Below are 25060 nucleotides of genomic sequence, written 5' to 3'. Positions count from 1 at the left end.
CTGTGTCTTATTCATTCAGGGACATAACTATGACCAATCTAACATGGTACATCTGCTAAATATCCAGGGGATTCTAAAGGTTCACATGTAACCTATTTGTGGTGACATTTTATTTTAACTAAAGTGCTTTTTTAGATTCCATGTCTTAACCCAAAGGACTCTGGGTGAATTTTAGATGCCTTGGGTTCTGGAGTGGATAAGAATTACAGAATCTTGGTGGCATTTAAAGTTGGCAGTTGAGTGCTTGAATCTTCTGGACAACATTTCTACTAAGTGATTATTTTAAAGTCATTCATGGTATCTCTGAACATCACTGATTGCTAGAAGGATTTTTTTCCCTAATACTGAATCATAAGCTGTCTCATGGACGTCATGAGCCATATTGTCAGAAATTAAATAACCTTGATAGAAAAGATCTTTCTTATTATCAGCTCATCCTCATAGAGCACTTTCTAGGTAGACCACCGTTCTCAACACTGATCACTCCATGGGGCCAGACTGGCTTTTGTGTAAAGGGAGGTATCATGCCAGGTGCTCTCCCGCCTACTGTCTCCATGACTGTAGGCAGGTTGCTGGGACTGACTGGAAGCCTCAGGGATAAGGGTATTACCTGCCTCATGGAGCTGCTGTGAAGATTATACTACAGATACACGTAATGCTCAAGGTAATAGAGTCATAGTTAGTCACGTCTGTTACTTCCATTACACATATAGTCGAGAGGGACTATTTTATTATCTGTTTTTATTTTTTAAAGATTTTATTTATTTATTTGACAGAAAGAGAGAGGAAGAGAGAGAACACAAATAGGGGGAGCAGCAGGCAGAGGGAGGGGGAGAAGCAGGCTCCCCACTGAGCAGGGACCCCCCCCACGTGGGGCTCCATCCTAGGACCCCAGAATCAAGACCCAGGCCTAAGGTAGACACTCAACTGAGCGAGCCACCCAGGTGCCCCGAGAGGGACTATTTTGGTGTGTGAGAGTGATGTGATTTGGGGCCAGGAGTCACAAGATGTAGGTCCTCTTCTCCACTCTGTCACTATCTGGCTGAGCAACGCCATTGATGTGCCTTACTGCCAGACCTCAGTCTGAGTGCAAATCCCAGCCTCTTCACCACTAGGCTACAGTGTATACTTGCTCTCACATAGGATCTGACATACATGATAACTTTCAGTCCATACACAATTAAACCCCACACTTTGACTCACTGAAGATCTTCAGAGTATAACAGGAAAGCTCTGAAGCTGTTGATATGGTTATCTGGGCACAGTAAAGTCCTGCGTCTTCCATTGTCAGGTTGCTGAGTCGTAAGGAGTAGTTCTCCAAGGATTGCAGTCGATGTTTCCATTTTGGATCAGTCACTAAGACCTGTTCAACTTTTGGCAGTATGATGATGAGAGATCTTCCGCTGTGAATCCAGGTGATGGACTGAATATCTTCCCCTACAGGAAGCTTTGGGGAAAGAGTTACCGACTCCCCCAGAATCCCATTCATCGTTTGTGGGTTTGAGCTGTCTTGTGAAGCTGTGTTCCCTGTAAGCACAGAGCGGAAGCTGCTATCACCACCCCTTCTCCCCATTCCCTGCCACCCGCACCCTTTCCCCTAATTGCCTGCCTGTTAGAACCTTCTGATACTAAAGCCCAGAGATAATGAGGAGGAGAGAAAGGGGTTAGGAGAAGTTTTGAAGTGGACAATCATCCCCCCAAAAATGTGTGGCGTTCTTGGATAATAGGCAGGTGGTTCAGATGGTTCTGGCTCAGTCCACCCTCTCACAGTGGCCAGTCACTCCTAGGTCATGGCCACAATATCTGATTCCAGCATCTGAGTTCTCTGGGTATGACAGGGACAGGAAACTGCATCTACTCCCTGGCACTGGCTCCAAAACCACAAGTCTTTGCTGATGAAGTTTAATGAAAGTTTAATACTTACTGATTACCTACTATGTCCAAAGAAGTAGGATTGTGGGGTTTAGAGGACTGGACTGATAATAAGAATTTACAGCTCTTCTTATTCATTATTTCTTTTGATGCTGATATAATTCTGGGAGGCAGTTAGGGTGGATACTACTATCTCCATTTATAGATAAAGGAACTGAGGCATAGAGAGTTTAATTCATTCTCCCAGCCTTGTACAGATAAAGAACAAGAGTCAGGATTCAAACCCAACTATTTTGACTTCAGCTCCCTTGTGCTCTTTTTGTGATACCAGAAGACATCTTTCCTATTCTCAAAATGACTTTAGCCCAACTGAGGGGATAAAACTGATCGATATAAAAACAGTAACTATAAGGGGCACTTGGGAGGTTCATTTGGATGAGTGTCTGTGGATTTTGGCTCAGATCATTATCTCAGCTCTGTGCTCAGCAGGCAGTCAGTCTGCTTGAGGATTCTCTCCCTTTGCCCCTCCCCCTGCTCACACACGGTCTCTCTCTATATATATATCTAAAATATATAAACCAACTTAAAAAAGTAATAAACATAATTTCAAAGAAACAGATAATGGCCATAATCTCATGAGTCTATATCGGAGCTATTAATGTTTGAGCAAAAAGAGGTGAAATAGTCATAACGATTCTTAAAGACGATGCTTCCTTAACATCTTTGGCAGAAACTTAGCACTTACCACACTATTTTATAGTCCTGTTTGCTCGTTTGTCTAACTGACCATGCCTTAATTTTCTTTGTATCTCAGTATTGTGCCTAACATGAAGTAGGACCTGGAAAGGTTTGAGTGAATCAGTGAAGAAATAAATGCAATCATGGCCCCAACCCTCTTCGTATCTCTTACTTCTTAGGAGAAGATCTGAGCTGGGAGGAAATATCTTTTGAGAGCCTGATGCTCAGCTCCTGGGTGAGCTCATGTTTCCTTTCTCCTTCCTGGATTGTCATGTGGATGCTAGGCACAGGGACACTGGCAGCAGTTATCCTCTGTACCCCGTCTTTCCCATCAGGAGTTTAATGTGACCTTATTTGTCATCTTAACCCTTGTACCCTCCAGGAACCACATGGATGAATATCACAAGCAAAATCTTGAGCAAAGATTTAATTTGCTTTTATTTTTTATTACTGGTTCCATTTATTAAAAGTTTTAAAACAGGCAAAACAAATCTGCTGCTAGAAGTCAGAACAGTGGTTACCTTTGAGGAGGAGGGAGAGGGTAGGTAGGAAGAAGCATAAACAGGGAATTCTGGGGTGCTGCTAATGTTCTATTCCTTGACCTGTGCCTGGATACACAGATTTATTCATTTTATGATAATTGATTGAGTTCACACTTAGGATTTGTACAGTTTTCTTATTGTGTGTTATATTTCTTTTCTTTTTAAAAATTTAAATGCAATTAATTAACATATAGTGTATTATAGTTTCAGAGGTAGAGTTTAGTGATTCATCAGTATAACACCCAGGGCTCATTACATCAAGTGTCCTCCTTAATGCTCATCACCCAGTTATCCCACCTCCCGACTCCCCTCCCCTCCAGCAACCCTCAGTTTGTTCCCTAGAGTTAAGAGTCTCATGGTTTGTCTCCCTCTCTGATTTTGTCCTATTTTATTTTTCTTTCCCCTCCCCTATGATCATCTGTTTTGTTTCTCAAATTTCACACACGAATGAAATCATATAATTGTCTTTCTCTGATTGACTTATTTCACTTAGCATAATACCGTCTAGTTTCATCCATGTTGTTGCAAATGGCAAGATTTCATTGTTTTTGTTGGCTGGGTAATATTACACTGTATATACACCACATCTTTTTCATCCACTCATCTGTTGGTGGACATCTTGCAGAAGAATGAAACTGAACCATTTTCTTACACCATACACAAAAAGAAACTCAAAATGGATGAAAGACCTAAATGTGAGACAGGAATTCATCAAAATCCTAGAAGAGAACATAGATAGCAACCTCTTCAACCATGGCCACAGCAACTTCTTGGTAGACACATCTTCAAAGGCAAGGGAAATAAAAGCAAAAATGAACTATTGGGACTTCATCAAGATAAAAAGCTTTTGCACAGCAAAGGAAACAGTCAACAAAACTAAAAGGCAACCTACGGAGTGGGAGAAGATATTTGCAAGTGTCTTATCAGATAAAGGGCTAGTAACCAAAATCTATAAAGAACTTACGAAACTCAACACCCAAAAACCAAATAACCGAGTCAAGAAATGGGCAGAAGACATGAACAGACATTTCTCAAAAGAAGACCTACATATGGCCAACAGACATGAAGAAATGCTCAAAATCACGTGGTGTCAGGGAAGTACAAGTCAAAACCACAAAGAGATACCACTTCACATCTGTCAGAGTGGCTAAAATTAACAAATTAGGAAACAACAGATGTTGGCGAGGATGTGGAGAAAGGGGAATCCAATACCGCTGGTGGGAATGCAAGCTGGTGCAGCCACTCTGGAAAACAGTGTGAAGGCTCCTCAAAAAGTCAAAAATAGAGTGACCCTATGACCCAGCAATTACACTACTGGGTATTTATCCAAAGGATACAAACATAGTGATTCAAAGGGGCACCTGCACGCCAATGTTTATAGCAGCAGTGTCCACAGTAGCCAAACTATGGAGAAAGTCGCTGTGTGTTATATTTCAGATAAAAATGTTGGAACAAAAACAAAACTCAAATCAAACCAAAACAGTTACAATGGCCTATAAGGATCAAAATGATTTGCTTATTTTGATCTCTGTGACCTAATTTCCTATCACTGTCCCCAGACTGGTTCATTTTGCTCAAACTATGCCGGCCTGGCTATTTTTTGAATAGACTAGGGCTTGTACACTGGCAGTGCCCTCTGTCTGGAAGCACTTCTCCCAGGTGTGCAGTAGCTCACTTAAAAAAAAAAAAAAAACTCCAAAAGGTATTTAATGCACACATTCCCTCTCAAAGAGGGCCACTCTTTCCTCATCCCCAGCCCTCACTCTTATACATTCAACTGCCTTTTTAAAAAATTTAAATTCAATTTAGTTACCATATTATTGTTTCAGGGGTAGAACTTAGTGATTCATCAGTTCCATATAACGCCCAGTGCTCATTCCATCAAGTGTCCTCCTTAATGCCCATCACTCAATTACCCCATCCTCCACCCACCTGCCCTCCAGAGACCCTCAGTTTGTTACTGAGAGGTAAAAGTCTTTTATGATTTGTCTCCCTCTCTATTTTTATCTTATTTTATTTTTCCTTCCTTCCCCTATGTTCATGTTTTGTTTCTTAAATTCCACATATGAATGAAATCTATGGTATTTGCCTTTTCCTGACTGTCTTATTTCCCTTAGTAGAATACCCTCTCGTTCCATCCACATTGTTGCAAATGGCAAGATTTCATTCTTTTTGATGGGTGAGTAGTATTCCATTGTATATATGTACCACATCTTTGTTATCGATTCATCTGTTGGTGGATATTGGGGCTCTTTCCATAGTTTGGGTACTGTGGACACTCCTGCTATAAACATTGGCGTGCAGGTGCCCCTTTGAATCACTATGTTTGTGTCCTTTGGATAAATACCTAGTAGTGTAATTGCCGGGTCATAGAGTAGCTCTATTTTTAACTTTTTGAGGAGCCTCCATACTGGTTTCCAGAGTGGCTGCCCCAGCCTGCATTCCCATCCTTGTACATTCAGCTGCCTTTTAGTTTATTTTTCTCTGTAATACTAATCATCTAATATACTTTATATTTGTATTTTCTTTTTTTTTTTTAATATTCTCTCTCCCTTCCACTAGAATGCAAGCTCCATGAGAGCAAAGATTTTTGTGTCTTTTTTATTGTGTGATCACTCTTGAACAGTGTTTGTATAGGCACATACTTTTTATCCAATGAGTATTTGATGAGGACACTCCATTCTTTCTCTTGGAGGTTCTCTGTCCAGGATATTAAGGAATATTTCTCTTTTTAAGGGTTCTGCACATACCCTGGGGCCCAAGGACTCCCCAGGAACTATTGCCTCCCTGCCTAGCACATTCTTTGAAGTCTCCTTTGTTTTTTTATAGATTGCAATTATTCATTTAACAAGTCATCCTTTCTACCATTTGCTTAGTTCTAGGCTAGTTCAGTGAGTGAAGTCTTAGATACCATGGCATTCAGATCATATGTATTAGGTCCCTTTTATGAACCAACTTCAAGGCTAAGGATGGGGAATATGAATAGGAAATGGGTCCTCTGGGCTCACCATGTGGAAGAAGAGCCTGACAGGTAAGGTTGTAGTTTCGGTGCAGTGAGCTAGCCCTTGAGCTCAGATGGGGTTGACCTCTGCCTTGTCTTGTTCCTGGTGCACTCAACACCAAATCCTTCTTTCTTTTTGTTTTAATTATGAGATTGCTTCCTCTCAATTCCAGAATATTGACGATAGGGATTATGCTTATTATTTCTGTATCCCTAACACTTAGCACAATTTCTAGCTCATAAATGTTGAATCAGTGTAGTTGTGTGCTCTATGGGACACAAAGGACTGGGCATCAGGGGCCGGAATTGTCGGGGCTTGTCAGGGAACACTTCACAAAGGAGACAACATGGTAGCAAGGTTTTGAATAAAAACAAGAAGTACCCTTAGCACCTTTATTTGTGATTCTTCCAAGAATGCCCTGCTCTTTCACTGCTCTGTTGTTTCCTTTGCCTGAAATGCCCTTTCTTGCCTTTTCCACCTGGTGAGCTCCTATTTATACTTCCAGGATGGGCTCAAATATCTCTTTGCTTACATCTGTGGGGAGTCTGCTTTAGTACAGAGGGAGGAGAAAGGAGTCTGCAACAGAAGAAGAGACAAAGCAGGGGAAGGAGAAGGTGGAGGCTCCTGAAGGTTTAAAGAAAGAAAAAGGCTTGAGGCACTTTGCTTAGGACAAAGAAGACCAGGAGAGCTGCTTCAGGGCCTAGGGGATACGATTTGGTCACCAGTGAGAACCCCTCAACTCAAGAGATTCCTCAAAGCTACTGCTAGCTATCAGTTTTATCTTTTAGAAACTAACTAAAGAATTACTGGAACCAGAAAAGAAATATTTTGAGTAGGACCCTCCCTACCATCCCCCCAGGACATGCCTGGGCAGATGACTCATAAAGTGCCTAAGAGTTGCCTCAGATTCATCATAATGTTAAGATCCCTGCCCTGGGCGAGCATAAGGCTCATTAGCATAACATACAATGTACATATAGGCATGTTTCTGAGTGTGCATGTGCAACCATATGTCTGCCCGTTCCATGCGATGATGAGGACATTCCTCTCTGAATATTCATCCCAGACCCCAGTAAAAGGAGCCTGCTTATCTACACATTTAATGCAGTCTCTATCAAAAGAGAGATGCTATCAACAGCGTTTTTCAAAGATTAGAACAAGAAACCCTAGAATTTGTACGGAACCACAAAAAAAACCCAAATAGCCAAAGCAAGCTTGAAAAAGAGGAACAAAGCTGGAGGAATCACAATTTCAGACTTAAAGATATACCACAAAGCTGTAGTAATCGAAACAGCATGGCACTGGCACAAAATAGACACATAGATCAATGGAACAGACTAGAGAGCCCAGAAAGAAAACCACAGTTATATGGTCAATTAATTTTCCACAAAGGAGACAAGAATATACGATGAGGGAAAAGACAGTCTCTTCAACAAATTATTTTGGGAAAACTGGACAACTACATGCCAAACAATGAAACTGGGCCACTTTCTTACACCACACACAAAAATAAACTCAAAATGGATTAAAGACCTAAATGTGAGACCTGAAACCATAAAATTCCTAGAAGAAAATAGAAGCGGTAATCTCTTTGACATCAGCCATAGAAATATTTTCCTAACCCTTTGACAAGGCAAACAAAAGTACATTTAAATTACTGGGGCTATACCAAAAGAAAAGGCATTTGTACAGTAAAGGGTCGTTATCTCTGTCTTTCTCTCTCAAATAAATAAACAAAATCTTAAAAAAAAGAAAACCTCCATCTGATGAAGAACTATTCTTTTAAGTCAGAGGACATAAAGCTAGCAAGCACTCACCTCAAATCACTTTTACATTTCCAAGTCAGCTATTAAGTCGTAATATACTTCTGCCTTATTTCCCAGGTACCCAGATCCTTAGTGACACCCAGACCACAATTCCTCCAACCCCATCGGGGCTAACCCCCAGTTTCTCATTAACACCCCCCAAGCAGTCCCTGATGTCTTCTCCATTACCAGGATTAAGGTACTACTAGATTAGGTACCTACTTCAAGCCTGAGGCTGGAATACTCCCATTAAGACAGGTACCTAATGGCGACAGACATCTCATCGATGTGCATGTCCTCTTTTCAACATCAGACCCCTGGAAGGCACCCCAGGGGACTATGGGCTGGTCTGGTTGAATTCATAAATTTCCTGCCTGTTGTCTATCACAGTCCAGTCTGGGTGGACACCCAAGCTTTCCTAACCACCCTTCTGAAGGCAGAAGAAAAGTCTGTGGTGATGGCAAAAGTCAGAGAAGGATCTGAAAGGGACTATCAGCCTGGGTCGTGAGTGAAGACAGAGTGAAGAGGCAGTGCCAGGAACTGGCCCTCAGTGGGATCCTAACTCTATAGACCAAGAAGAGGGTTTATAGGGCTTTTCTGGAGCCTACTTTTGAGAGCTATGCAAGAAGTAAGTAGACCTCCTATAAACTTGTCCAACTTGAGGGAGATTCACAGGGTCAAATGAAAAGCCAGCAACCTTCTCGGGCTGCAGAATGGTCTGAGAAGGCATACAGATAGGGACCTCATGGCCCAAGGCAGCCAAAGTTGTCCTTAATACTGAGTTCATATCTCAAAGTGGTCCAGAAATCCATAGAAAACGTCAAAAATTGGCCATAGGTCCTGACACTGACTCCACTCAGCTAGCAGAAGATCTTTGGGGTGTTCAATGGGGGGTGGGAGGGTGGGGGGAGTTGGCGGGAGAGAGGACAAGAAAGCGGAAAGGAGACTGCCTTCTGGGAGTGGTTCTCCAGGCCACTCAAGGTAACCCAGGGTCAGGAAGGAAGATATTGTGGGTGTGTCCCCGCCCCCCCGCCCCCCCCCACCCGTGGGACCAAGAGGCCGCTGACAAGTTGGGTTACAGTCAGTGTGCATACTGTAAACAGGAAGGGCAATGGAAACAGGATTGCTCACACCGCCCCCAAAAGGAGGATGGGCAAAACCGAATCATCCCAGCTGCCCCTGAGCGAAGATGGGATGTGATCGGGTGATAGGGTTCCCCGGCCAGCTTCGGGTAATCAGATCCTCATTTCCCATGAGGAGCCCTGGGTGACCTTAGCAGTGGAGGGGAGTGGGTTGAATTTTTGCTCAATACTGGAGCCACTTTCTCCCTGCCGAACACCCAAAAGGGTAGCCTTTTTAACATAAAATGTAACATAAAAGGAGTGTCAGGAGGAGGAGAAACTAAAAGATTTCTGGAGATGCTGACCATAGGATCGAAAGGACTAAAGTACTCTTTTCTTTTTGCACCAGAATGTCTTGTTCATCTTTTAGGAGAATGAGACATTTTATCCAGATTGGGAGACTTAATCAGGTGGGAGCAGGACAGGATAGAGATCCACGTGTCCAGGTACTGGGGACCTAAACTCATGACTCGACTACAAGGTCTGCCAGTATCTGAAGGAAGAGAGATTCCACAAAGTATTTTCAGCCAGGTTAACCCAGAGGTCTTGGCACAAGGATGAGTGGGATATGCCCATAACGCCACATGTGTGATGGAGGAATTAAAGCAGAGAGATTTGGGGTAAAGCAACAGCTTTAAAAACCAGAAACTATAAAAGGGATCTTCTGGGTAACACATAGATTCTTAGAGCAAGGGTTGATCGGGCTGTGCAGATCCCCATGCAATACACCAGTTGTGTACCCCTTTAAAAGTCAGGGGGCAAGGAAGAGATTTGTTCAAGGCCTCCAAGCTGTTAATGAGGCTATCCTGTAGCACCCGATCCATACATCCTATTAACCAATTTGCCAAGTAATAGTAAGTATTACACTGCGTTATATTTAAAGAAGGCCTTTTTCTGCTGCACACTAGATTCTGAATCCCAAGAGTTATTTCCCTTTGCGTGGGAAGACCTTGCCCCACCTCCCCAAGACAGCAATACTGCTGGACTGGTTTACCTCAAGTATTTTTAAAAAATTCTCCACTATCTCTGGAGAAATCCTAGAACAAGCTTTAAAAGAATTAACTCAGGAAAAGAGTACTGTCATGCCAGGTATGATGGTGTTCCAATAGCCAGCCTCACTCAGGATACTCTGACAAAAATACTAGATTCATGTTAAATTTTCCTAGTCAGCAAGGGATATATAAAGTATCAAAAGAAAAGACTCAAATTTCTCAGGAAACTGTAAAATGCTTGGGGTTCATTGTTTCTAAGGGGGCAACAAGGCCTTCCCCAAGAAAGAAAAAACAGTCTGTCAGCCAGCCCCACAGCCCCACCAAGGATCCATAAGCAATCGCGTGGGTTTTTGGGAATGGCTGGGGTTTGCTGCATCTGTGTTCCTAACTTTGGGCTAATTGTGAAACCTCTTTATTTTTATTTTTTTTTAAATGACTTTATTTATTTATTCATTCATGAAAGACAGAGAGAGAGCAGAGACACAGGCAGAGGGAGATGCAGGCTCCATGCAGGGAGCCTGACGAGGGACTTGATCCCAGATCCTGGGATCACGTCCTGAGCCAAAGGCAGACACTCAACCACTGAGCCACCCGGGCGTCCCATGAAACCCCTTTATGATAAGCTTCGGGGACCTGAGACCTCCCTGTCTGGGTGGGATAAAGCATACGAGCAAGCTTTCAGTAGACTTAAAACCCTATTTATAGAAGCCCCGGCTGTAGCATTACCAGGCCTTGAAAGGCCACTTGGTTTATGTGTACATGAGAGACAAGGAGTGGTGGCGAGGGCGTTAACCCAAATGCTGGGCCCTTCAAGAGAGCGGCAGTTTATTTCTCTGAAGAGCTGTCACGGTGGCCAGCGGTTGGACTCCCCGCCTGAGAACTGTGGCAGCCTCATGCCTTTCGATAAAAGAGGCAGAGAAAAACTATGGGTCAGCCTGCAACAGTCTGAACCCCACACCTGGTCTCTGCTTTATCAGAAACTGAGGACCTCTGTGGCTGTCCCAACCCAGAACACTGCAACACCAGGCCATGCTGCTGGAGCACTCCCCGCACCCCCCACCCGGCCCGTGACTGCTGAAGCCATGTCACACTTTAAACCCAGCCACCCTACTTCCTGATCTTGACCCACCTGCTGCCCACAGGTGCCCAGAAGTAATTGGTGCCGGGCGCTCCAGTCCCGGACATCCCAAAGCCGACCCCTGTCCAACGCAGAGGAAGGCTGGTTGGTGGCTGGCAGCGCTTTCATGGAGAATGGGCAAGAAGGGCAGGCTGCGGGACGGTGTCCCTAATCCCTCTCGCGGGTGCTAAGAGGCTGGCCCTTCCGCCCCAAAGGTAGACGTAACTGAGCTTTAAATCGGGTCAAGGTAAAGTGCTGCCTGCTCACACTGATCCTGAAGACACGTCCTCTGTAACCCATGCCCCCGGAGCCCTTTGCAAAGAAAGACCCTGCTGAATGCTGGAAGTAAGCAAATCAAATATAGGCAGAGAAGTCCCCAGGCTGCTGGGAGCAGGGTGCGAGCCCCGGGATGTGGCAGTGGTGCGTTCACCGGGGGCCACCAGAAAGGAAATTCAGAGGTAATGCAGGGAAGTAGCTCCCTCCGGCATGGAAAGGCCTTCTAGATTGGCGGAGATTTCTCAGCGGCCACTAATCCCCCCCTTGCCTTTCTATCAGTCCACCCCTACCTGCTCCCATGATCAAACAGAGGAGGCGGCAAAAATGGGCTCATGGGGGTCCCTGCTAATTAGAGGCTGGATGACAAAGAGCAGTGGGAAAGTCGGGGCACCCGAGCCAACTGTTTGGGGGGTTCCTAGGAGCACACATAATTCAACTCGTTACGGCAAAGAAGCTTTATGCCCATGGTTAACAGAGATCATAGACATTCCAGGGATGAAAGAGATTATTAGAAGAAGAGCAAACCAGTGTGTCTACTATCAGATAAAGAAGGTACAAACCAGGCCCCTGGTACCGCCCTCAGCCGCGGCCACTCAGATTGGAGGGGACACCGCCTGCGGAAGATGGGCAAATGGATTTTACTGTCATGCCAGTGGCACCTGGGAGTTTCAAATGCCTCTTGGTAATCATAGATACATTCACTGGATGGCTGGAGGCCTCTCCCTATAGGACAGAAAAGGCAAATGAAGTCATCAAAGGCCTTATCAGAAGAGATGTCTCCTGGGTGCCTGGGTGGCTCAGTCGGTTGGCTGTCTGACTCTTGGTTTTGGCTCAGGTCATGATTCAGGGTCTGCACATTGGGCTCTGCACTGAGCGTGGAGCCTACTTGGGATTCTCTCTCTCTCCCCCTCTGTTTCCACCCCCCCACCCATCTCTCTCTCTCCCTCTCTCAAGAAAAAAAATTTAAAAAAAAATAAAGAGAGATTTCCCTGATTTGGATTACTGAGGTCACTACAAAGTGATAATGGGTCGGCTTTCAACCAAAGGTCATTTCTGGGGTAGCCAGAGCTTTGGACATCAAATGGAGGCTACACTCTGTGCCTGGAGACCTCAGTCCTCTAGAAAGACAGGACAAGCTAAAAGAACCCTCCCGAAAAGACCCTGGTGACGCTGTGCCCAGAAACATAGCAAAACTGTCTAAAATTATTACCAATAGTTCCCATCAGGGTAAAAGCTGGCCCAACGGCTAAACCAAAACCTATCCAGTTCAAAATGACATATGGGAGGCTCGTTCCTAAAGGCTCTCACTCCTCCTCACCCAGACCTGGAGGTTTCTCTGTCCATTAAGCATACGCTTCATCTCCAACAAGTGGTGCAGGCATTCAGCAAGTACGCTTGGCTCTTTGGCCTCCCCCTACCTACTGAAATCAGGCTTCACCCAATAAGCCTGGGCTTTGGGTGTACCTCCAAACTTGGAAAAGCGAGTCACCTCAGGATCAGCCATACCCAATATGGACAGGGCCCCACCTCCTACTGTTGGTCATGTATTCTTCTTTAAAACTAGAAGGGATAGTGTCTTGGATGCCTGACTCCGGAGTAGAAAAGTGATTTCTGTCCACTCAGGGACAGTCCCAAACAGTCCCCGCTGTTCTGGTTTCCTGTCTTGCTGTTTGCTGCCTTGAAGAAGTTAAACCATTTTCTCTGTGACTGTCCAGTAATAAATGCCACAGATCATTGCTAATGCATGATGAAATGTAGAGTTTTTGAGGCCTCTTTGCCCTGTTCACCAGGTTCCAGAGGCTAAGGAGTGTTTCAGCCCTTGAGACCTTAATCTGAGCACGTGCCGGATATCGTTATTGTCATAGTAGTTCTAGGAATATCTTGAGCTACACACACAGCAGAGCACCCTTGGGAGCTGAACTCCCTAGGGATTCTAAGTAAAATCATCGCAGAGGGAACTGAACTAAAAGGCTGTTGGGTGTGTCTCCAACGCTCACACACTGAAACTGGATGGCTCATACACCATCCAATCTAGAGTGACCCTGATGTAAGTTTTTTAATGGGCTCCTCGAATGCCTGTAAAAATTCTCTTTCCAGGGGCACCTGGGTGGCTCAGTGGGTTCAGTGATCGACTCTTGGTTTTGGCTCAGGTTGTGATCTCAGGATTGTGAGTTGGAGCCCTGAGTCAGGTTCTGTGCTCAGCGTGAGATTCTCTCTTCCTCTCCCACTACCCTTCCCATTCATGCTCTCTCTCTTTCTTTAGTCTCTCTCTCTCTCAAATAAGTAAATTACTTAATAAAATGAGATAAAAATTCTCCTTCTATAGCTGTATGGCTGGGTCATTCCCATAAAGAAATTCTATATGTAAATCTTACCCCTCTTGTTTTTTTTTTTTTTTTAAGATTTTATTTGTTTCTTTGAGAGAGAGAGAGTGAGAGCAAGGGAGAGCATGAGCAGGAGTAGAGGGAGATGGAGAGGGAGAAGCAGACTCCCCACTGAGCCGGTGCTGGATGTGGGGCTTAATCCCAGGACTCCAGGATCATGACCTGAGCCAAAGGTAGATGTTTAATCAACTGAGCCATCCAGATGCCCCCTTGCCCTCTTGTTGATTCCAGGAGAGGGGGTGCAATATCTCAATTGTACATCAGCGCCAGAGCCCTGCTGTGGATGTTCCCCTGAAACAGGCGCAGAGAGCTGAGACCCGTCTTCTACAGCCCCTCTTACTGTTATTCTCACTGAGGATTGCTTTCCAAGTGAAGCTCATTGGTGCCCAGTGAAGGGATGTGACAACACTACAAGGACGTGGGAAAATCAATGTAAGGCACGGACAAGACTGACCAAATCTAAGGGGTGCTGGAGACGTACCTATTTATGTCATCAGGCCCCTGGAAACGCAACCACAGGTCCAATCAATTACACAGTCTTGTGGAGTGGACCTTTGTCTCCTGCAGGCAATGGCATCTCCAAACTGGGGCCCTGAATTGTTTAACCGGTTTAACTCAGTGCAGGCTCACTGGGCCTGCGCATCCCCAGGATATGCTTCTATTTGTGGATCATCCCATCACAGGCTCCCAAGAGACTCATTTCCAGCTAGAATTTTTATCTCCGCACTTCTCACTGTTGCTCATGCGTGTGTTGGTGATGCCCAGCTCCCTGGGCACTATACTGTAAGCTTCATGAGTCCCATGGGGATTACCTTACATAATCATTCTCAATCTTCCCATTGGGAAAAGGGTCCTGGGACTGATTCTGGCCAACACTGGGTTGGCCATCAGATTAACTGCCCCTTGGGGAGGTTTTGTATATCATGAAGCCACCCTAAGGAATCTGCCACAATAGAAACGTTGGCTGGAAATACAGGCAATGCCCTCAAGAATTTTTAAATTGTCCTTGGCTCCTTAGTTAACGTAGTACGAGATAATAGGCCAGTTTGGACTACCTGTTAGCAGGAGGAAGGGGATCTGTGGAGTAACTAATACTTCCTGTTGTACCTGGAGTAATAATGCCTCAGTTGAAGTAGAAGTCGATATTAAAAAAAAAAAAATCTTTGATCTGGTGGCTTGACTACATACCTTCAACCAAAGAGGAGGATCTCCCGATTAAGTCTGGGCGACTATCAAACAGCACTACCCAGTACTACAAATCTTTCTTTCCTGGGGTCACTAATAATCCTGCTACTCATTACTTTTTGGAGCTGCGTACTTCACTGTTTGGTACAGTTTGTGACCAAGAGGCCATACAATTACAGGTAGTAGTCACACAGGGTATGAACAGCTCAGGGCTAAGCCCAGTGGCCCTCATATCGAGGACTAGCTAGAAACAGGGTTTGCATCTTTGATGATTCCCACGACAATGCCCACATCCAGCAGGAAGTAGCTACAGATGATGCATTGCCCCATGCCCCTCAAGAATGAGAAGCAGAACAAAACTAGAGAAGGGATTTTGTCACCATTGAGACCTCCTAGACCCAGGAAACTCCTAGAAGCTTCTGCCTAATTATGAATTCTATCTTTTAGAAGTGAAATAGTGAATTGCTGGCACAGAAAAAGAAACATTTTAAATACCAACTGCAGGATAATGATAACCATCATCAACATCGGAAAGGAAATACCGGTAATTAATAAGGTAAGTGCTGGAAAAATTAGAACCCTCCTACCTTGCTGGTCAGAATGTAAGCTGGACCAGCCTCTATAGAAAACTATTTAGTAACTCCCCAAAAGATTCATCATAGAATTATCATGTGGTCCAGAATTGGATTGGAATTGAAAACAGGTACTCAAATACTTCATCGCAGCACCGTTTACGAGACCAGAGAGTGCAAATAACCCAAGTGTTCATCTATATAGATGAGTGGATAAATAAAACGTGGTACATATATACAATGGAATATTATGGAACAGTAAGAAGAAGTGAAGTGCTGATACGTGACACAATATGAATGAACCTTGAAAACATTATACTAAGTGAAGAAAGTCGGACACAAAGGTCACATGTTGTACCATTTCACTGACATGAAATGTCCAGAATAGGTCAACCCACAGAACAAAATCCAGTTAGTACTTGCCAGGGGGCAGCGGGTTGTCAGGGGAAGGGCAAAATTGGAAATTCCTGCTTCACAGACATAGTCTCCTTTCGGGGTGATAAACTGTTTTGCAACGATAAAAGCGGTGGTTGCACAACATTGTGAATGTGCTAAGTGCCGCTGAATTATATACTTAAGTTATTATTTTAAGTTTTGTGAATTTCACCTTTATGAAAGAAAGAAAGTCTGCCTGTAGATGGAGAGACCCAGCTGAGGTGTCTCCATTCCCACCTTGGGGGTGGGAGGCTGGAGGACACATGGGGACAGACCTCAGACTCTGAGAGGTGGAAAGGCACGGTTGTCCTTGAGGATAATGTCAAAATGCAAAACAACTCCCTGCCGCAGTGAACAATAAGGAGCAACTGCAAACCTTGGAAGGTGTGGATGGTTGGTAAGAGAGGCAGCCGACACTGCTCCGGGGAAGGGAGCCACTGGATACGATGTCTCTATGTCTCCGCAGAAACCAGTTTTTGACTCAGGACCTCGGAATCACATGGCTAGCTCCCCCGTATGGGCTCTGCCTGCACTTGCAACCACTTCTCTCCTCAACATCAGGATACCCCCATCTGAATGTGAACTGGTGCAGCCACTCTGGAAAACTGTGTGGAGGTTCCTCAAAGAGTTAAAAATAGACCTGCCCTACGACCCAGCAATTGCACTGTTGGGGATTTACCCCAAAGATTCAGATGCAATGAAACGTCGGGACACCTGCACCCCGATGTTTCTATCAGCAATGGCCACAATAGCCAAACTGGGGAAGGAGCCTCGGTGTCCATCGAAAGATGAATGGATAAAGAAGATGTGGTTTATGTATACAATGGAATATTACTCAGCAATTAGAAACGACAAATACCCACCATTTGCTTCAACGTGGATGGAACTGGAGGGTATTATGCTGAGTGAAATAAGTCAATCGGAGAAGGACAAGCAGTGTATGTTCTCATTCATTTGGGGAATATAAATAATAGTGAAAGGGAATATAAAGGAAGGGAGAAGAAATGTTGGGAAATATCAGGAAGGGAGACAGAACATAAAGACTCCTAACTCGGGGAAACGAACTAGGGGTGGTGTAAGGGGGGAGGAGGGCGGGTGTTGGAGGGGAATGGGTGACGGGCACTGAGGTGGACACTTGACGGGATGAGCACTGGGTGTTTTTCTGTATGTTGGTAAATTGAACACCAATAAAAATTAATTAAAAAAAAAAAAAGGATACCCCCATCTGCTTCTGGCCAATGTACTCAAAGAATTAGTTCTTATTTCTCCCTCCCTTCAACCCCAATATGACTAAAATTCCATGAAATCTAGAACCTTGCTACTCAAGGTGTGGTTCACAGAGCAATACTGGGGTTACCAGGGAGCTTATTATAAACGCAGAATGTGGGGCACTTGGGTGGCTCAGTGGTTGAGCATCTGCCTTTGGCTCAGGGCATGATCCCCAGGTCCCGGGATCAAGTCCCACGTCGGGCTCCCCGCAGGGAGCCTGCTTCCCCCTCTGCCTGTGTCTCTGCCTCTCTCTCCATGTCCCTCATGAATAAATAAATAAAACCTTGAAAAAATAAATGCAGAATATTTGTCTGCATTCAGAATCAGTATCATAAGATTCCCTAGTAATTTGAATGCATGTTATTGTTTGATAAGTTCCCATCTAGAGAGGATACAATGGAGAAACAAATGCAATTCATTTTCTCCAGGGCATGATGATACCTGATTTCAGTTATACCTCTTGGGATTATTTCTCAACATGGTTCATCTTTTCAGTTAATTTAAAAAAAAAAAAAACAGCAAGTTATGGTGTCTGACCAACTGGGAAGATGGTAGGATGGCACGAGTCATCTTCCTTCATACTGTTTTTCAAAACTGATTTGATTTGTGCCATATCCTTGCCACAGCAGATCTCTTTCCCTTCCTCAAACTCTTCCCAGCAGAGGACCTTTGCACTTGCCTGACCCCACTCAAAGCAGATCCCCTTGCTTTTTCTTTTTTGTTTCAGGGTACCCTGCCGATTTTCTTCCTTGCCACACATTTTGTAGTTTTATATATATAAATATATATATATTTATGTATATATATTACATACACACACATATATACATACATTTATACATACACATATGTATGTGTGTGTAGTTATATATACACATTTATGTAATAATGAGTAGCATAGCGGGTGATTATGAGCACAGACCCCGGAGCCAGGCTCCCTGATTTCCAACCTCGGCACTCATTGCCCCCATCCTGCGCTCAGAACACTGCAAGTGCATTCACAAACGTCTCCTTTTCTGCGCCGCGGCCTGCGGTGCCACCCCAACCCATAGTTGTGTGACACGAAGTAAGTTACTGAACTGTCACATGGCTTCTTTCCTTTTTTCCCCAAGTGGGAATGACAGTGTCTATTTCACAGGATCTCTGTGACAGCTAGCAATGGAAATGGGGAGGAGCAGGGGATTTGTAACCTGAGGACATTCTGAATATTTCATTTCATGGTGGTACAATGAATTTTGCCGGGAGGTAAAAGGGAAGCAAAGTTGTGGGGCTTCACCCCCAAGCCAGGGAGCGGCTCTTGAGTATAGAACAAATCCCGCCACCACCCCCCCTTCTGCGGGTTACGCTATAGCCCCTGGCTCTGTCCTCCTTGCACTTTCTCCTAGGCTTTGTTCATTAGTTGGCGCCAGGACTTCCAAGCCTGCGGCCTGCAGTCCTCAATCTCCAGGAGCTCTCCGGGAATCTGGGTAGCACACTGATGTCTTAAAATTAGTAGATCCCAAACTGAACTCACCTTCTCCATGGCTGCTACCTCCTCCGATCCCCTTTGTCACCCAACTTTGTCACCTTCGGCCGCTCTGTCTGAAAGTTCCCTGCCCTTTCCACCCCCTCTTTCCCTGCTCCGCTCACCTGTCTCCTATCCTTGTGCAACAGGCCATTTCGCTTATTCATCTTGTTTCCCTGCTACAATGTGAACTCCGCAAGGACAGGGTTTTTCACCTGCTCTGATCTAGTGTCCCCAGAAACTAAAAAACTAATGCTTTCCCCTCAATGCTGTTGCCGGTCAATCTAGTTCATTCTACATCCATGGTGACTCTCTCACTTCTGTCTTTTGTCTTCTGCTACTGCTGTGCTTGGTCAGCGGTCACTGTTTCTCAGAACTGTTGCAAGAGCTTGCCACCTGCTGGCTAATGCAATTTGGACAAGTTATTGAAATCCTCTTGGCGCCTCATTTAAAATAGGGTCAATACAGTGCAAACACAGAGGCCTGTGCTGAGGCTCATGTATGTAATGAGTGCGCAGCACCTGGCCCAGGGCCCGGAACAGAACACACCCTCAAACAAGACAGCTATTTTTATCCGCTACCCTGAGCTAGTTCTGGCCTAGCTTTCCTGTCTTGTCTCCTGGGCCATCTGTCCCTGAATCCTATACTCTGGCTCCAGTAACCACCTGTGGTTCCCCAAACACGACAGGATCCTTCGTGCTTTCCATGTGACCGACAGCGGGGAACCAGGACCCCTCTCTCTGGGTCACAGAGAGTCCTGCTGGACTGGCTAGACCCTGATTTACATCGGAGGAAGGGAGATATCTTTTTTCAGAGTAAACAAAAACTAATAGATCTATTTCTGGTGTTTGAACTGTGCCCAGAAGTTTCGGTTCCACCGAACCGTGGATGTTCAGTATTTTCACCGAGGTTCGTGAGGTTCAAGAAGAATAAGCCACCTGCCTGAGGTTACAGAGCAAGACAGGAGCCAAGTGGCAGGAGGGGCCACTCTCCTGCATCACAGCACGCTGACCCCAGGCCCAGGCCCAGGTAGTCTGCTCTCAGGAAAAGCTTCCCTCCCTGCGCCTGCAGAGCTGCCCGTGGACGCGGACACAAGTGGAGCCGTGATCCCTGAGGGAGCTTGGGCACGTCGTGTGCTAACCGACAGGAGGTGGCACTTTCTCAGGCCCACCTGATCCCTCCATCCCTCGGCAGAGACAGACCACAGACAGACAGACAGACAGACGGTATGCCCAAGTGACTCAGATGGAGCAAGCTGCGCAAAGCCCAGGAGGCCCTCGGTGGCTGCGAGGCGGCGGCGGTGGCAGTTACCTGGCCGGACGAGGAGGAGCAGCAGGAGCGGCGGGAGCACCCAGAGCATGCTGTCAGCCACCCAGGCTGCTGTGGTGGCTCCGCTGGCCCGGCTGCCTGTGCCGCCTGCCACAGACTGGAAGTGCTCTTACGAAAACTTCCTCATCCTATCAGAAGTGGCACACGCCTCTTCCTGCACACTGCGGGCTTGATTTTGTAAAAAGATTTTTATTTATTCATTCGTGAGAGACACAGAGAGAGAGAGGCAGAGACACAGGCAGAGGGAAAAGCAGGCTCCATGCAGGGAGCCCGACGTGGGACCCGATCCCAGGACCCCGGGGTTACACCCTGGGCCGAAGACGGATGCTCAACCACCGAGCCACCCGGGCGGCCCTAGAAGTTACAGTTTTTACTGCTCAATTCAGTGGCATTACTTGCATTCACAGTGTGGGGCCACCCCAACATTATAGGAGTACCTCGTTTTGCTGTACTCTTCTTTGTGCAGCGTTGCAGACACAGTGTTTTTTTCCAAATTAAAGAGTTGAGGCAACCCTGGGTCACGCAAGTCTATCAGTGCTGTTTTTCCAGCATTTCCTTGCTGCGTGCCATTTTGGCAATTCTTGCAATATTCCAAACTTTTTCACTATCATATTTATATGGTGATCTTTGATCCATGATCTTTGATGCTACTATTACAATTGTTTGGGGGGCTCCATGAGCCACACCCATATAAGGTGGTGAACTTAATTGGTAGGTACCGCGTGTGTGCTGATTGCTCCACGGACGGCCGCTCTCTCCCTCAGTATTGACATTAGGCCAGTGAATAACCCGGCAATGGCCTGTAAGGGTTCAGGTGAAGGGAAGAATCACACATCCATTGCTTTAAATCGAAACCTAGCGGCGATGAAGCCCAGTGAGGACACATGTCCAATGCAGAGACGGGGGAAGGCCTAGGCCTCTGGCACCGAATAGTTAGCCAAGTTGTGAAGGCAAATGAAACATTCCTAAAAGAAATTAAAAGTGCTTCTCCAGTGAACACAAGGAGGAGAAGAAAGCTAAATGGCCTGATACAGATGTGGAGCAAGTCTGAGAGGTCTGGTCAGAACACTGAAGCAGCCATAACATCCCCTTAAGCCGAAGTTTCTAGTCCAGAGCAAGGCCTGAGCTCTGTGGATTCAGTGAAGGCTGAGAGAGGGGAGCTGCGGGAGCACAGTCTGGAGCTAGCAGGGGTTGGTTTGTGAGGCGAGGAGAAAGAAGCTGTCTCTGTAACATGGAAGTGCAAGATGAAGCAGCATGTCCTCCAAAGATCTAGCTGAGGGAATCACCGAAGGTGGCCAAGCTAACCCATGGTTTGCAGTGTGAACACAGCAGTCTTATAGTGGAAGAGGAGGTATCTAGGGCTTTCCTGGCGAGAGAGGAGAGGTCAGTGCCTGGCTTCCAAGCTTCAGAGGACAGGCTGCCTCTCTTGCTAGGGCCTAATGCGGCTGGTGACTGTGAGCTGAGGCCGGTGCTCGTTGACCATTCTGAAAATCCCAGAGCCTTTGAGAATGATGCCAAATCTACTAGAGCCTTGGCTCTAGAAATAACACAACAAAGCCTGGATGACAGCACGTCTGTCTGCAACATGGTTTACGGAAGGTCTTAAGTCTGCTGTCGAGATCTGCTCCTCAGAAAAAAGATTGTTTTCAAAATATTGCTGCTCCTTGACCATGCGCGTGGCCACCCAAGGGCTCTGATGGAGATGGACAATGAGATCAGTGTTGCTGTCATGCCTGTTGACACAACACCCTCTCTGTGGCTCATGGAGCAAGGAATCACTTTGACTTTCTAGTCTTATTATTTGACAAATCCGTTTTTGTGAGGCCGTGGCTGCCATTGATTATGACTCTGCTGACGGATCTGGGCAAAGTCAATTGAAAATCTTCTGGAAAGGGTTCATCACACTTGATGTCATTCAGAACATCCACGGTTGGTGAGAAGAGGTCAAAATATCAACATTAACAGGAATTGAAAGAAGCTGATGCCAGCCCTCATGGATGTCTCTGGGGGCTTCAAGAAGTGACTGCAGATTTGGTGGAAATAGCGAGAGAACCAGAATCAGAAGTGGAGCTTGAAAATGGGACCGAATTGCTACAATCTCTTGATGAAATGTTAATGAATGAGGGGTTGCTTCTTATGCATGAGCAGAGGAAATGCTTTTTTTTTTCTTTTTTTGAGACGGATTCTACTCCTGGTGAGGATGCTGTGAAGATTGTCGAAATGACAATAAAGTGTTTAGAATATGGTGTAAACAAAGATGATAAAACAGGGCAGGGATTAAGAACTTTGAAAGAAGTTCTACCGTGAGTAAAATGCTATTAAAGAGAAACCATTCCTGAAAGGAAGTATCACTCAACGTGGCAAACTTTATTGTGGTCTTATTTTAAGAACTTGCACCTCCACCCCCTTCAGTAACTACCATCCTGATCCGTCAACAACCCCCAACACGGAGGCAAGATCTTCCACCAGCAAAAAGATTACTGCTCGCTGAAACCTCAGGTGACGGTTAGCATTTTTTTTAACAGCAAAACATTTTTAGAGTCGTTTATTATATCTGATATGAGTGTTAAAAGATATGATTTTGTATCCGCGTTGCTAAGGTTTAAAGATGCTGGCTTAGGGGTGCTTGTAGGAGAAAAGAATTAGGTTGCCACTCACAGATGGGCGGAGATCATGAGAATCATGGAGGAGAGAGAGAGAGAGAGAGAGAGCCTTGAATGATATCATTTGTCTCTGGGTGTAAATACCCGAAAGACGCCCTCTTGAGCTCCCCGTGTATGTGAGCCATGCCTTCTTGTTCCCCACTTGCCTAGAATTTCGTAAGTGACACTGTTGGCCATTTGCCAGCTCTGGAATTTTTGAATGAAAAAAAATCTCTTTTTTTCTGAAATGCTTTCCCTTGTCCTTTGAATATCAGCTGATATTTTTACTTTTTATCCAATACCTCATTTACCTACCTTTTATCTTCGGTTCAAAGCCATGATCACCTTAAAACGAGGGCTTGTTTGGTTGCATCCTCAAGTCTCGTAGTCTGTAACTCAGTTTCATATACAAGATATCATCCCCTTGAAAAACCTTCCCAAACCGCCTGAAAACCAGGGGAGGTGATTTGCTCTTCTTGTTATTCAAATCACAGCATTTCTCAAATGGTTCAGAATTTTTCCTTGGCCCATCTCCTTTATTTTCTTATGATTCAATTGAGGACATGAAATGGGTTGATTACCATTCTTAATCATTCTTAACCTTCTTAGGCTCCTACCACAGCCTAATGCAGTACCTAGGAACGTAACAGACACTTAGTAAATATTTATTAAGTTAATGAGTAAATATAATGTAATGTATTCCTATGTAAGGACTACAAGATGTTCTCTTTTTTTCTTTTTTCTTTCTTTTATTTTTTTTAAATTGAAGCATTGCTGACTACATTGACTATAGTCGATTACAAAACTACTATCATTAAGGGCGCCTGGGTGGCTCAGTCAGTTAAGTGCCTGACTCTTGATTTCGGATCAGGTCATGATCTCAGGGTTGTGAGGTCAAAGTTGCATCCAGCTCCACATTCCGCGTGGAGTCTGCTTGAGATTCTTTCCTTCTGCCCCTCCCCCCCTCAGATAAATAAATAAATCTTCAAAAAATAAAACTAGTATTATTAATTTCAGGTGTACAGCATAGTGATTCGACATTTATAGGCATTATGAAATGCTCACTATAAGTGCAGTTACTGCCTGTCATCATACAAGGTTATCACAATATATTGACTATGTTTCTTTTTTTTTTTTTAATAAAGATTTATTTATTTTAGAGAGAGGGATCATGTGCAAGTGGAGGAGGAGCAGAGGAAGAGGGAGAAGTAGAGAAGCAGACTTCCTGTTGGGTGCAGGGTCCAATGTAGGGCTTGATCCCACAACCCGGAGATCATGACCTGAGCCAAAATCAAGAGTCAGATGCTCAATTGACTGAGCCACCCAGGTGCCCCTGTTGACTCTATTCCTTATGCTGTACTTTTCATCCCCATCATCTATTTATTTTATAACTAGAAGTTGCATGTCTCCATCTTATTCACCTATTTCACTCACGCCCCTATCCCCTTCCTTCTGGCAACCACCAGTTTGTTTTCTGTATTTATAAGCCTATTTTTATTTGTTTGTTTTGTTTTTAGATTCCATGTGTAAGTGAAATCATATGGTATTTATCCCTCTCTGTCTGACTTATTTCACTGAGCCTAATACTCTCTTGGTCCATACATGTTGTTGCAAATGGCAAGATTTCATTCGTTTTTATGGCTGAGTACCATCTCATTTACATAAATATATATGACATATATAATGGATAAATTATATAATGGATGAATAGACATTCAGTTCTGTATCTTGTATCTTAGCTATTGTAAATAATTCTGCAATAAATGTATTTATTTATTTATTTGAGAGATAAGGGGGGAGAGAGAGGGAGAGGGAGTGAGTGGAAAGAGGGGCAGAGAGAGAGGGAGAAAGAATTTCCAGCAAACTCCTTGCTGAGCATGGAGTCCAATGTGGGGCTTGATATATAAGATCATGTCATCTATGAACAGAGATAATTTTACTTCAGTTTGGATGCCTTTTGTTTCTTTTTCCTGCCTAATTGCTCTGGCTAGAACTTTAAATGCTATGTTGAATAGAAATGGGAAAAACCAGCATCCTTGTCTTTCCTTATCTTAGGTGGAAACTTTTTAGTCTTTCACCAACGAGTATGATATTAGCTGTGAGTTTTTCATATATGGCCTATTATGGGGCTAAATTATAGGTGTGTGGATACAAACAGTCATTTAAGTGGAATCCAGGGATAGAGATGAGGTTACCAGGAACGATTTGGGGAGGACCCTCTTGTCTGATGCTATGGGCCTCTGTGAATTGCATCGGAGACCAATAAGCCTTTGGG

General features: G+C 44.8%; 1 protein-coding gene across 9 annotated transcripts in view; it reads right to left on the bottom strand.

Moving 5' to 3' along the window:
• The window catches only part of SLAMF6 (SLAM family member 6), a 28745-nt gene extending 8508 nt beyond the window's left edge, over positions 1 to 20237 (bottom strand). For 4 of the 9 annotated variants that reach the window (XR_012001813.1, XR_012001815.1, XM_072759679.1 and 1 more), the window contains exons 1-2: positions 20126 to 20227; positions 1204 to 1527 (exon numbers count right to left, since the gene is read on the bottom strand). Coding sequence is in view for 6 of the 9 variants with exons in the window: in XM_072759679.1 (XP_072615780.1) it covers positions 1204 to 1527; positions 20126 to 20174 (373 nt within the window). In the remaining 3 variants the exon portion in view is untranslated. Of the gene's footprint in view, positions 1 to 1203; positions 1528 to 20125 lie in introns of all 9 variants that reach the window. The other 5 variants (XM_072759675.1, XM_072759676.1, XM_072759677.1 and 2 more) reach the window with 2 other exon arrangements.
• Positions 20238 to 25060: the final 4823 nt, after the last annotated feature.

This window comes from Vulpes vulpes, chromosome 5, assembly GCF_048418805.1.
Source record: "Vulpes vulpes isolate BD-2025 chromosome 5, VulVul3, whole genome shotgun sequence".
In the NCBI taxonomy this organism is placed as follows: Eukaryota; Metazoa; Chordata; class Mammalia; order Carnivora; family Canidae; genus Vulpes; species Vulpes vulpes.
Note: the sequence above shows the minus strand (reverse complement) of the source record. Positions and strands in the feature narration are given on the sequence as shown.